The 14024-nt window shown below is 37.6% G+C and overlaps 1 protein-coding gene across 1 annotated transcript; it reads right to left on the reverse strand.

Annotated features, from left to right (window-relative positions):
* Positions 1–1152: 1152 nt before the first annotated feature.
* Positions 1153–12882, reverse strand: LOC114464211 (homeodomain-interacting protein kinase 1-like). The gene is made up of 8 exons (XM_028448268.1): positions 12097–12882; positions 10409–10575; positions 9770–9961; positions 9151–9332; positions 8800–9037; positions 8621–8710; positions 7979–8284; positions 1153–1158 (listed from the first exon to the last, which is right to left on the reverse strand). The coding sequence occupies exons 1-8, from the start codon at positions 12134–12136 to the stop codon at positions 1153–1155; spliced, it is 1221 nt and encodes a 406-aa protein (XP_028304069.1). The 5' UTR covers positions 12137–12882.
* Between the last annotated feature and the right edge of the window lie 1142 nt (positions 12883–14024).

Below are 14024 nucleotides of genomic sequence, written 5' to 3' on the forward strand. Positions count from 1 at the left end.
GAAGTGACGGAGAAGTGTTGGCTGAGGAGCAGCATCCCAAGGCAGTAGATATTGGATTTTATTTTATTTTTTTTTTAGCTTATGACTGTAATGTCATGCGGAGTGACAGCAGAGTACGTCCTTTGATGTGTTGTTCATGTGGACTGTGGCTTGATAACAATACTGTAAAAGTTTAATGAATGTATATAACAGTGGAAAAAAATTGACATTAAATGGATTTAAAAATAAAGAGATTTTTAATGTACATGCATCTGTGTGTTGTTCTTCCAATGAGAGGTTGATGGGTTTCTCACAAAGGCTGGCGCATGTTTTAGACGTTTAATTTAGCCCATCTTTGATGAGGATGCTGGGTGTAGGTCAAGTCTTTAAATATATTTTTGTAATATTTTATTTGTATGTTTAACATCAGAGTGATGCAATAATAAATGACAAAATAATAAAAGTCCAGTTAAAGTCACTGATGGATGGACTTCTCTCATGTTTTTGTAAGTTGTATGTGGAGCTTATGTGACATGAAATGTTTAAAAGCTCTGGAATTGTTTATTTTCTTTCACTATTTTTTCCTCACCTCTTCACTGTGATGTCTGAGTGAATATCTGGCTCCATCCTGGATGGTTCAGCACTCATACAAGAACGGTTAATTTTGTCAACAATAACTTAAACTTTTTGTCAACGACCCTTTCATTGCGTGATCAACTTCTGCACTGATAACAAATATTTAAAAAAAATCTCTGTTCATTATGAACTGAAAAGTTAAGACATAACAAAAAAAGATGATGCTGGTTTACAACCATCCTTAATGCCTTGATTGATTTCCTTTTTAACCAATTTTACTAATTTCTTGACTGAAATTTAAACTCTGTCTATATTACTGACTACGGTAGGAGTGGTGAGTGCTAAGTTTAGCCACAGAAGCCTTTGCTCCATAACAGGAACAATCATGGTGGTAATAATGATATCTTCACCTGCGGTCAGTTTAGCCAACATTAATGTTAATTATCCCTCACGTACCGGTCAGAAAAGTGGCTAATGGTGACATGAAGCAGTGACACAATAAGCTGCTAAATCAGATCAATAACATGTTATTTAAGAATTGTTCCACAGTGGGTTGCATTCAACAACTTCCCCACAGACCTCCACCCAACCCTGCAGCTACACCTAAAACACAGAAGCAATGTTATGGGGTTGACAGTGAAACACATGAAAACTGGAGGAGACAGATGCACTTGTTATGTTACTGTAAGTGTAAAAGAATCTTCCAGAGTACAAAAAAAAACAGTTTAATCACCAAAAATAAAAAATGAATAACAAAAACAAGTGGTTATTTTTATTGAAGTTGCGTATACAGTATATAAAATTTGAGGAACGTGCATCAAGAGAAACTCAGTAACCCTGCACCAGCAAAAGGTCTGACAGTGTTAGGTCTGGTAATAGGTTTCACAGCTGTTGTCAGTCTGCAACATGTGCCACCACCAAACAGGTCACATCACATTCTTCAAAGCATCTCCAGGCCATCTCGTGTCTGTTCCAACTTGCTCTTATCTGTGAAAAGTACAGGGTGGACCTGCCAACTCTGCTGTTCTCTGGCAAATGTTTTGGCATTCCATAGTGCCATGCAGTGAGCACGAGGCCCAATGAGATGCTGACCCCTCAGGTCATCCTCTTTGTTTGCTCAGAGACATTACACCAGTGGCTCTGCCAGTGCTCATCCTGTTCCTCCTCACACAACGCTGCAGATATCAGACCTGCTGGTGAGTTTTGGTTCAAGTACAACTCATTAAAGTGTTTTGATGTGTTGAAGAGACTGAATTGCTTTTCATTTTTATTGAAAGTGAAATATGAACAAGGATACATTCTTCACATTTAAAGGATTTTATTTAAAGAGACAGTTTTCAAAAGACACCACTACCTTCCAGATAAGAGAATGCCCATCATTCCTCATCTTTCCAGGGGTGTCAAACTCATTTTTGTTCGGGGGCCAAATTCGAACCAGTTTGATCTCAAGTGGGTCACAGAATTTAGGTGGGAAAAAAGACATCACTGTGCCTCAGTTTTCAATTTCAGGCTCTGCAGGATCTTTATTTTACAACTTCTTGTTTTTGTAAACATTTTATGTGATTTCGAGGAATTTTGTTGAATTGCTTGTGAAAAGTTATTTCCACCATTTTCAATTAAAAATGACTGTATTCTAGTGATATAAGCATGGGAAAACTGCAAGCCCCTCAAAATATTGTGGAGTTTCATTAAATGTCCAGTATTATGCAATTTTTTACCCATCTCCAATTGTTCTAAGAGCCCCAACAACATAGTATTTGAGGTTTATTTTCCCAAACTCACCTGTTTTAGCCCTCTGATAAGTCAATTTCAGGACGCTTCTATAAACAGGCTGTTTTGAGGCCATCATTCATATCCATGAGTGTACGTGTCTGTAGATGCCGACTTCATGTCTAGCTTTTGCGAGGGAGATCAGTGATCATCAAAGCAATTTTCTTTTGCAATCCACACAAAAAACTGCACATTACAGTAAAACACATGGCTATTTAAGCAGCTATTGTTATTGTGAATCCATCTCAGAGCTGCTTCAGGGTCTGTGTTTATCACATCAGCAGCAGAGCCATTCAGCTGCTTCAGTCACCGGAGTGTTAAGCTGCTTAGTCACCTTCCTCTTCTCCACATCTCTAATAACTACAGGAATAGTGCATTTAAGGTGATAATCATTTGTTTTGTCCCACCGCTGCTTCGCATTGTGTCACAAACATGTCAGATCCAGTCAAAAGTGATACGAGGCGATATAACGGATACTAAAAATGGAACTGCTCCCCGGGTGCTACACTGGTGCTGCCCACTGCTCCTCAGGGATGGGTTAAATGCAGAGAACACATTTTGTGTTTGTAGTAGCTTTACATACAGTATATGACAATAAACCACAGTGTTTGTTTTAGCTGTGAGGTAGTTTGAGAAGGAGGAGCTCACATTCTAATAGGGTAGGAGGAGCCAGGAGTTTCTGCTAGGTGATGTCAAGTACTGGAAAAATCCAACTCGCCCATTTGGAGCTGATTTTTTACAAAATGTGGAATAACAAGGGAGCAAAACTTTTCAACTTTGGTCCTCTGAATGAGGCTAAATGGATGTATATCACTGTAGCAAAACCATTATAAAATGATTTTTCATAATACTGCCTCTTTAGATTGTTAACTTGAGATAGCTACGACTGAATTATTTGGTACTTTACACAATACCTAATGTTTCTCTACTGTCTCCTGCGGGCCTTGAGTTTGACACAAGTGCTTTAGTCCATCCACACTGTGGATTGAACTATTGACTGAGAACACCACAGATATCACATGTTCCATTACAGGATCCCCTAATAACAATTTACCTTCACGCATCACAGTGGGGGTGGTGAGAAGAAGATCCTCAGCCAGCCAATGCATTAAAGCAGGTCTGAAAATAGATGGATGGATGGCTTAAACACAAACTAGGTACTTACCTTACATTGCCTTATGAGAATCTCTTCACTTCATTCATCGTACATGATGAGGTTTAGCTTTTTAAATGGCAACTAGATGTAATTTTCTCATAAATATTGCAAGTCAAAGGGTGAGATTAATTACATAAACATGTTCAGATTTAAATGGCCGCTTTGCATTGTAAAATGTGGTCCCTCTGGGTATTTGATCTAAGTTAAAAGAACCAGGCTTACGAATTCTACCTGGTTTACCCATATTAGACGGTGCGAAAATGTAGAACCAAAGTCTTTTTGATTCTTTAATCCATTCTTAGATCATTGTTGAGTGTTTTGAAGCACCACAAAATAACATCTTTCAAAATGATGATGTGGTTTCATATGAGTGTGTCATGCAGCCTGCAGCAGGTAAACCAAGCATGCTGCTTAAACCTGGTCAGGGGCAGGTTTGCAGCACATGAGGTGTTTATGCTTTGATTAAACGGTCGTTCCAGTTAATAAACCCTAAGCTGGGTTTGATGAAATGCCCCCAAATCTTATAAACTATTGCTTAAGTGCTAGTGTTGTGGTGGTCAAGACCGGTCTTGGTCTCGAGACCAAACTTTAAAAGTCTTGGTCTTGTCTCGGACTCTGAAGCATTTTGACTCGGTCTTGTCTCGGACTCGGGATTTTCCGTCAAGACCGTTCGAGACCAGCACTAATTCCTGCTATTTTTAAACTTTTTTATAATGTAATAATAACACGGAGAAGAACGGGATAAAATAATCCTTTATTCAATCTTTAATCCACCCCGTATAATGACCACAACCTTCCTTAATGTAACTGAGTGACGTGTGTGACACACTCATACGTGTGTGGCTACGGTGTCAGTTTGGACCGCGGAGCGCAAGGGAGATATGAACTAATCACCGGTAAAAATACCAGTAAAACTCCAGAAAACAATCACCAGTAATAAATATTATCTCCCTGGTAAAGACAGTAGCTCTAACAACAGGTAAAATGATAAACTGATGATATTACAGCCTGTGAAGGCTGGATAGGGGACGCACTTACTCTGCTTCTGGGTCCTAGTGCCAGCCGAGCCGTGAAACCTGTTCCGTTTACCGTGTTTACTGAGGTCAGTGTGTGTTTAATAAGTCCGTATGTGTTTAATAAGTCTGTGTGTGTTTAATAAGTCTGTGTGTGTTTAATAAGTCCGTGTGTGTCCGTGTGAAAGTCTGCATGTTTATGCATCTGTCCATCCACTCTTTTCATTATATCCATGTCTTTTAAGGCTTTATTACATAATGTCGGCTGTTGTCCGGGCCGCCGCCATCTTGGTTTATGTCGTCACCAGCGCGTCATCGCCGCAGAGTTGCACTAGCCCAGAATGACTTAAATAACTGTAAAGAGGTCTTATATTAGTCTATTATCTTTTTAAAGTGGTGTTTTTTTGTGTGTCTTTAGACTCCAATTACATGTATGTATATAATATGTTCCCCACAATATAAACAGGTTCATAATATAATTATTTTTTTTATAGTTTCTGTTTCCACTGTATCCAGAATAATAATAATAATTCTCAACAAGAACTATTGATTAATTTGTTACATGACTGTTCCAGGGTTTGAGTTTGTTTTATTTAGTTTCACATCTACCTGTAGCTCTATGTTTTTTACACTGCTGACAACTTGTTTGTAGTTTTATTTCAGAAAGTTTCACTTTTACAGTTACAGTTGGAAACCTTTGTTAATTGAATATCCTAGTTATATTACAGCAACCAAATTAAACTATATCAACTAAGTGAATTAATAAAAATGGCCTGTGTAAAGGCTTTTTCAAACTAAAAAATTATCTTGTGAAATCTGTGACCTGTTGACCTGAACAACTGAAAGAATCAGAATCAAGAATCATTATTTCTTGGCAGAAATGCTTTTAAACACTTGCTGTACATTCAGCTGACATAAAAATCTTGTTTTCAAATATGTAGAATAATTGTGAATTTATCAGTAGCAGAAGTAGTTTTAATATTTTAGTAAATTTTTTGCAGGCACCTTTTTTGTCCGTCAAATGTATTTAAAATAAACTAAAATTAAAGAGAGAATGTTATTTAACTGTTTAACCTTGCCATAATTTTATTTATTTATATATTTTTTTAAATTGAAAAAAAAATGTTTATGGTCTTGGTATTGGTCTCGGCTCCCGAAAGTCTTGGTCTTGTCTTGGTCTCGGATAGTGTGGTCTTGAACACAACAGTAATATATATATATATATATAATTTAATTTCTTTTTAAGAATTATGTGATTTTATTTTCTACATATCTGTTGTGTTGAAAATGTCACACCCACAGTAAGTATGGTATTCATTTTAAATGCAATTTATCCCGTGCTCCGCCATGTTGAAATGACGTCATTGGTGACGTGATGAGCCCCTTTTAGTCCATTGAGTTCCATGTGAGGTGAAGCATTCAGGATCATTTAGCAGCTTTTTCAGTCAAAATGTCAACTTGTGCTGATTTGGGTTGATCTAGCAATCAGTAAAACTTTTAAAAAAAAGTCAATGTAAACCTCTTTTGTTTACTGAGAGATGATAAATAAAACCGTGACCCAAAAAAATCTGTGGCCACAGGGTGCGACAGTTCCCACTCTGCTGTTTCGTATAGACGCCATTAAGGAGAGAAGAAGAGCTCCGAGTGCATTGATTCTAATGAGCAGCAGTGAATCATGGGAAGTTGTTTACACATTCCCTCAGCTGATGTGCAGCCCGTACACCAATCATTACTGCTCTTTCGACTTTGTCCTTTTGGAGTGATCCCGAAATATCTCACTCCCTTTCATCACTCACTGAGATGCAGGATGCATCCGAATAGTCCCTTTTATCTCTTTTCCTATCCACTTTTCCATAACCCTGTGGATGACGTCACAGGCTTAAAGGTGCAGTCTGCAACTCTTATAAAAGTGACTTTTTGTCATATTTGCTAAAGCTGTCACTACAGTATGTAAGGACAGCTTTACACGAAACTAGTAGTTTGTGTAAAAAAAACAGGCTCATTGCGTTCCCCCTGCTGCTCCTGCAGCCTTTGGCAAAATGCACCACGACCGAGCAAAAAGAACCAATCAGAGCCAGGATTGTGTTTGATCAGCTGTTTTGACAGCTGTTGCTCACAGTTCCTGCCCCTTTCCCGGGGCTGGAGCGCGTCAGTGTATGGTCTGGAAGAGTAGAAGATGGAATTGGTGACTTTCCTGCTTGAAAGGTAATTACTGCTGCTTGATTTACTTTGTCTGATTTGTAATTGTTACAGTAGAACTCTGTAGTGCATGTGTTGTTCATGTGTGTGCAGCAGCCTCCGTGTGGCTGCTGTAAGTGACATGTTGTTGTTGCTGCTGCTGTGGAGGTGTGTGGCACATAGAGAGAGAGAGAAGCGCTGCAGTAAAATGCTTTTAACAGAGCATGTTATATTACACTGATGTTGCTGTCGGACTAACATTAGCTTGTTAGCTTCTCCTAGAAGAAAAATGCCAAAAATGGCACATATTGTGTAGCTGTTTAGTAATAAATATGCCTGTGTGGCATTTTGCAGCAAATTTAACCTATAATGGTCTTTTTGGTAATATTTTATTGAGTTGAAAAAAATCAAGATTTATATTGTGTCTCGTTATTTCGAGAAAAAAATATTGAGATACGAGTTCTGGTCCATATCGCCCAGCCCTAATGCCCATACATTTGGACCTACTGTATGGTTATTAATGGGAATAGTGTGTGAATGATCATGGTACCATGATCAGGATCATTGATACAGATAACTGACAAATATCTGACAAAGAGGATATTTAGGTTTGCGACCAGTACAACAGGAAGTCAGGGCAACCGTGGCTCCGCCCCTTCTGCAGGTGTCACTGGTCACAATTTTATGACTGAATTGTTTTGTGTTAGCGTGTGTTTCAGTATTAGTTCTTAACAAAAATTTAAAGAGAATTTACAAACCTGCAAATCCAACTGCAGCGGTGGTGGAAGGCTGTTTTTGATTTAATCTAACAATAAGCAGTTAGATCAAATCTGAGTCAATCAGAACACCAAGGTTCTAGAACCACCTGTTCTTTGATCACCTCCAGTTTAAGTAACTTATTATATAAAATTAAGAGGCTCTTAAACTACAACACAAACATGGAACAAAAACAAAAGAATAAATATTTACATGTTTATTTGTTTAATATAAAAAATATATAAAATATATCTGTGAAAGTCCAAATGATCTAAAACCAACTATTGAACATATATGTTTTTACATGTATAAGGATTCACTTCTTAACAAAAAAAGTCTTGATTCTTCGGAAAAGCCTTCGAATCCTCTTCATCAAAGAATGTTTTTTTGCTCCACTTGAAGACTGATCCAGAACTTGATCATTTGTATGAGGAGTGGGAACAGAAACCAGGTCCACATCAGTTACAGGAGGGAGATCATGTGGAGCTTCTGCAACTAAGGCATCACAACTGATTGACGAGAGGGAAAGTTCTTCTTCTGGCATAGTCACATAGAACATATTCCAGGATGTAGCGGCCAAATTCAGTCTGTCACCATCGTTTGATTCTGTCACACAGGCTTGATCCAGAACAGACTCTTCACCAGATGCAGGGCAGGTTGTGTTATCAGCCTGTGAGGAGGGTTGATAGTGTCTGCTGGTCTCCTGCTGGTTGAGGTGGGATGTGGTGACGAAGTGGTGAAACTGAGCCTGACAGGGAGAGATCCTTTCATCTCCATCCAAGCACAGGAGATGCTTCAGCAGGTCGACAAAGGCTTTTCTGTCCTCAGCCTCACCACTTTCTTCTCCTGGATGAACCTGCATTTTAATACAAGACACTGGTTATTACACAAGCTCACACATCAGGCATATCAGTGAGTAGTTTATGGTCAGGATATCTCACAAGCTTCATGGCAGTCAAGACTTAATAACAGGACAGTGAATAGATTTGGACACTGCATGAATTTACATCAGATTTTGTTTAAAGGAAATTTCTCATTCATCATGAATAGCATTTTCCAAATAAATGATCTAGAATATTTAAACAGTAATCTATGTCATCCATGTTTTAAGAGTTATTAAACTTAAAAACTTGCTTTTTTTAAATTGACAAAAAACAAATGTTTAAATAGAAAATGTTAATTCAAAACTTACATTAACCAGATCATCCAAAGAAGAGAACTCAACGAAACGTTGTTGCTCCTCAGGAACGATGTTGTTCGCAGCTTCATATTCCTCTGGTGTCTGGGAAAACAAGATGAGTGTCATGAAGTTCATTGTAAAGTTAAACTTTGGTGAACTCAGGTTTGCCGAAAAAAAAACTTCAGTTTTACCATCAATCGCCATTTTGGGCTTCCCTCAGCCTCACAAAAGAAGCTCCTGGTGTGAACCCCGGCCTGGAGCTGGTCGTCCTTTGGTAGACCAAGAAGCTCTGAAACACGCTTCATCATCTGATAATCGCAGGACACAGACAAGAGGTTTTCTCCAATGTAGAGGAATGTGAGCAAACAACCCAGGCCCCACACATCGATGGCCTCGCTGAATGGAAGGCCAATGGAGACTTCAGGAGCCCTGAGGAGCAAGGACACGAGTTAAGAGTGAGAATCTGTGACCAACAAATCAATACAATGCATTACAGGTTTGTCATAACCACAGCTAAGCCATGTGAGGAGAAATCCTCCTACCTGTATCCTAGAGGCTGAATGTCAAGGCCAGGCTCCATGCTGGAAGTTGTAATAGCCAGACCAAAGTCGATTAGTTTGACTTTCAATGGCTGGATCTTCCCACTGACCACCATGACATTGTCAGGTTTTATGTCAGTGTGAATGATTCCAAGGTCTTTCAGGGAATCTAAAGCCACCAGTAGCTGCAGAAACAAGATCAGAAGACACAGGATTAGAATAAACATTGTCTGTTTGCTGTATAGGCTTTACACCAATCTGATTGGCCTTTCACCAACCAATAAGAAAGGGTTTGAAAATACATCATTTCCGCTACTTGACTTCCGTCATAGTCTAAGTAGAAGTAGAAGTAACCCTAACCCCAACCTAACCCTTTTGCTGCTGGTCAGATGAAATACCGATCAAGACCAGACGTTAAGTTAGAATTCAAAAATGAATGAGAAGAAGGGGGTGTATCTGCCTTTAAAGGGGGTGTACCCGCTTACAAACCAAAACGCCCCTTTTTGCTGCTGGTCGGATGATATTGCATTAATTTGTGATTAAAAGGTCACACACACACACACGCACACGCACACACACACACACACACACACACACTGACAACAAATGTTATAAACCATACCTGCTCAGCAATAGAACGGATTTCAGTCAGACTCAGGTACTCCCACTCTCGGTTTTCCATTAGAGTGTAAAGGTCGACGTCCAGAATCTCAAATACCAGGCAGTTGTAGTTCATGTACACAAAATGCTCATAAAATTTGAGCAAATTTGTGTGGTCAGCATCAAGGACACTGATTAACTTCAGCATGGAAATCTGTAAAAAAAAAAAAAAAAAAAAAAAAAGAAGAAGAATGTACAGTTTGATTTAAAATACATCATCTGGTTCCAACAGGTCTTACATAATCTTATATTGTTATTTTGCAAATATCAAAAAAGTGCAAATGGTAACAAAGTTTGTTTTCAATGTTGGATTAGATATGAATAAATATATAAAGTAATAGGTACAAAAGCTATATAAACAAGTGTAAATCAGCTTTACATTTACATGTATATTGATATGATATGTACATGGAATATTAGGTTATGAATAAATAAAAATAGATATGTTTATTCCCAAAATTGCATTGAAGAGAACAGAAGTCCTGAAATGTACATTGCTATGTTGAAGTAATTACACATTAATAACAAAAAATATTCTTCATAGAGTTTAGAAGTAGCAAAACCTGAGCCCTCAAATATGATAGAAGGTACAAACAAGTACCTCATGCTCAAGATCTTCTTCAAAGCCCTCCTTGATTATTTTTACAGCCACCGTCTCATTGTTGCTGAGGTTCTGGCACTTGACCACCTTCCCAAAGTTGCCTTCACCAACACACTCCAGGATGGAGTAATCCACAGTGCTGCTGTGGAGAACCTGAAGTTCAGCTGCTGCAGTAGAAAGAAAGAACAGAGGGTGAGTACAGACTAGTTCAGTCTGTGTATGTGTCTGTAGTGGACAACATATTTTCTCCATAATTGTATTGTGGTTTCCACAGTCAGTGATGGTTTGAGGTGCCATGTCATGTGCTGGTGTTGGTCTACTGTGTTTCCTTAGGTCCAAGATCAACGCAGCCGTCTACCAGGAAGTTTAGAGCACTTCATGCTTCCTGCTGCTGACCAACTTTATGAAGATGCAGATTTCATTTTCCAACAGGACTTGGTACCTGGAAGGGACTCAATGCAACTCATACAACAGTTAGTAATTTGATTGGAAAAGAGACGTCATTCCATGAGTGCTGATCAGGGTTGGGGTCAATTAAAATTGTAATCGTGTAATTGATAATTAAGTACAATTTTGGTGTAATTATAATTGTAATCCCATTTGAAAAATTATGTTGCTGTTGTAAGAGTAATTAAACTGTAATTGAATTCAGAAAATTTAATTTTGTAATTGTAACTACCATGTAAATTCTATAAAAATTGTCAATTAAAATTTGACACAAAAAATTAAAGAACCATGTTACAGTTTTATTTACAGTTTTACACATATGTAGTTAACAATTATTAAAATATTTTTCAAATCCAGCTTTTCCACATTTTACCATTAAAAAAATATAAAAATTGAGGGGTACACTGACACATAAAAGGCTCAGATGCCCACGACAAAAATATTAGAACTTATATTTTCATTGATTAGGAAGCCTAACAATGTAACCAATGGATAGGAAATAAATTAGATGATAGAAATTAATTTTTAGTGTGTTTTAACTGATTTAGGACCTGTTATCGTAAGAGAATTACAAACACAATTGTAATTGACTTTCTGAGGATAAAAAATAATTGTAATTTAATTGTGATTGGGAAAAAATACTGCTCACTGTTATCTTAATTTAATTGTAATTGAACATGGGTAATTGAAAACGTAATTGCTGCTATAGATCAACAACAGCACTGGGACTTTATACAGACATTAGTCAACGGTCAGTTAGGAAACGTTTATGTGTTGCCTGGCAACAGCTAATATCACACTTGAGGTGGTGCTGTTGGGTTAAATATCAGCACTGGTATGATTATCAGAATCAGAATCAGAATTCCTTCATTAATCCCAGGGGGAAATTACTTTTGTTACAGCCACTCAAGAAATAATCACAAATAAAAGAATAAACGTTAGAGAGAATAAACGTTAAATAATTGTATACAGTAATTAAGTAAAAGACTGTTAAAAATAAGGATTAGATAGATACAGATATTTACAACAATCAAATCTACACCAGTGCTGATATTTCAGCACACCAGCCCTCCCTCTGGTGTGATATTGCTTAATTATCCATCTCAGGAATAAAATACAGGAACTATTTTTATGAGGAGACATAAATACTTGCTGCTACACCACTGTAATAACACACACTTTCCAGTCTAAAGGCCCTCTCTAAAGTATAAAAGCCCTGTTTGTCATTGAGTCTTTCTTACTTGCAGCAGCTGAAGTTCCAGAGAACAGAAATTGGGACATTTTCCACTCAGATGCTTTAAAAGTCACATAAACAGTTGTCTTCACAATGCTCACTAACTGCAACTGCTCTGTCTTCACTGACAGCTCGCATTCATCTCATACCTGCTCCTGATTGGTTGAGGACGTAGCGCCCTCTGCAGCCAATCAGATACGACTTCTCATCGGTTAAAAAACAATCACGTTGTGATGGAGAAGCCCTATGCTAATGAGATAATGCCCCGTTCTGAAGTGCATACGATATAGTAGGTGTAATGTAGTGACATCTATCTGTGCTTATTTTCCGTTGATTCCCGTTCTAATTCAATAATCTAACCAAATACACATAGGCGAAGGCTTTAGTTCTTTTCTCCTCCAGTAGAGGGCAGTAGTGCAACCTCAGGTTAAATCAACCTCATAAAGAAACAGTAGAAGAAGAAAAAGGAGGCGGAGCTTGAGGTTTGAAATTCTCGGGGCTTGACAAACCGGAGTGAAAAGACTTAATAATATGGAGGACCAAACCTGAAAAAAGTATAAATAAATAATAGTATAAATAAATTTAAGACATTTAATTATTTATGTTCTATTTATTTAACAGTTTTTTTCGTTTTATTCACTTATTCACCCATTTATTTATTCATTATTGTATATATTTATTCCAATATTTATTTATACATTTATTTAAGTATTTACAATTTTGGCAGGTTTGGTCCTCCATAGAATAACTCAGACAATTAAAGTTATGATGTTGATGTTTAAAAAAATGTGTGATGTAAAGTTCATGCACTATTAAAAAAAAAAAAAAAATAATAATAATAATAAAATATATATATATATATATATATATATATATATTACTTATATTATAATCTGAAGCATTTTGACTCGGTCTTGTCTCGGACTCGGGCTGCCCGGACTCGGGATTTTCCGTCAAGACCGTTCGAGACCAGCACTAATTCCTGCTATTTTTAAACTTTTTTATAATGTGATAATAACACGGAGAAGAACGGGATAAAATATTCCTTTATTCATTATTTAATCCACCCCGTATAATGACCACAACCTTCCTTAATGTGACTGAGTGACGTGTGTGACACTCATACGTGTGTGGCTACGGTGTCAGTTTGGACCGCGGAGCACAAGGGAGATATGAACTAATCAGCGGTAAAAATCCCAGTAAAACTCCAGAAAACAATCACCAGTAATAAATATTATCTCCCTGGTAAAGACAGTAGCTCTAACAACTGGTAAAATGATAAACTGATGATATTACAGCCTGTGAAGGCTGGATAGGGGACGCACTTACTCTGCTTCTGGGTCCTAGTGCCTGCCGAGCGGTGAAACCTGTTCCGTTTACCGTGTTTACTGAGGTCCGTGTGTGTTTAATAAGTCCGTGTGTGTTTAATAAGTCTGTGTGTGTTTAATAAGTCCGTGTGTGTCCGTGTGAAAGTCTGCATGTTTATGCATCTGTCCATCCACTCTTTTCATTATATCCATGTCTTTTAAGGCTTTATTACATAATGTCGGCTGTTGTCCGGGCCGCCGCCATCTTGGTTTATGACGTTACCAGCGCGTCATCGCCGCAGAGTTGCACTAGCCCAGAATGACTTAAATAACTGTAAAGAGGTCTTTAATTAGTCTATTATCTTTTTAAAGTGGTGTTTTTTTTTGTGTCTTTAGACTCCAATTACATGTATGTATATAATATGTTCCCCACAATATAAACAGGTTCACAATATAATTATTTTTTATAGTTTCTGTTTCCACTGTATCCAGAATAATAATAATTCTCAACAAGAACTATTGATTAATTTGTTACATGACTGTTCCAGGGTTTGAGTTTGTTTTATTTAGTTTCACATCTACCTGTAGCTCTATGTTTTTTAGACTGCTGACAACTTGTTTGTAGTTT

The sequence above is a fragment of the Gouania willdenowi genome, chromosome 6 (genome assembly GCF_900634775.1).
Source record: "Gouania willdenowi chromosome 6, fGouWil2.1, whole genome shotgun sequence".
NCBI lineage: Eukaryota > Metazoa > Chordata > Actinopteri > Blenniiformes > Gobiesocidae > Gouania > Gouania willdenowi.

Coding starts and splice junctions, on each gene's coding strand:
- LOC114464211 (XM_028448268.1), bottom strand. CDS start 12,136: ATGTCCCAATTTCTGTTCTCTGGAACTTCAGCTGCTGCAA. Junction 8,711..8,799: donor GCCCAAAATGGCGATTGATG/GTAAAACTGAAG, acceptor TTGTTTTCCCAG/ACACCAGAGGAATATGAAGC. Junction 8,285..8,620: donor CTTTGGATGATCTGGTTAAT/GTAAGTTTTGAA, acceptor ATTAAAATGCAG/GTTCATCCAGGAGAAGAAAG.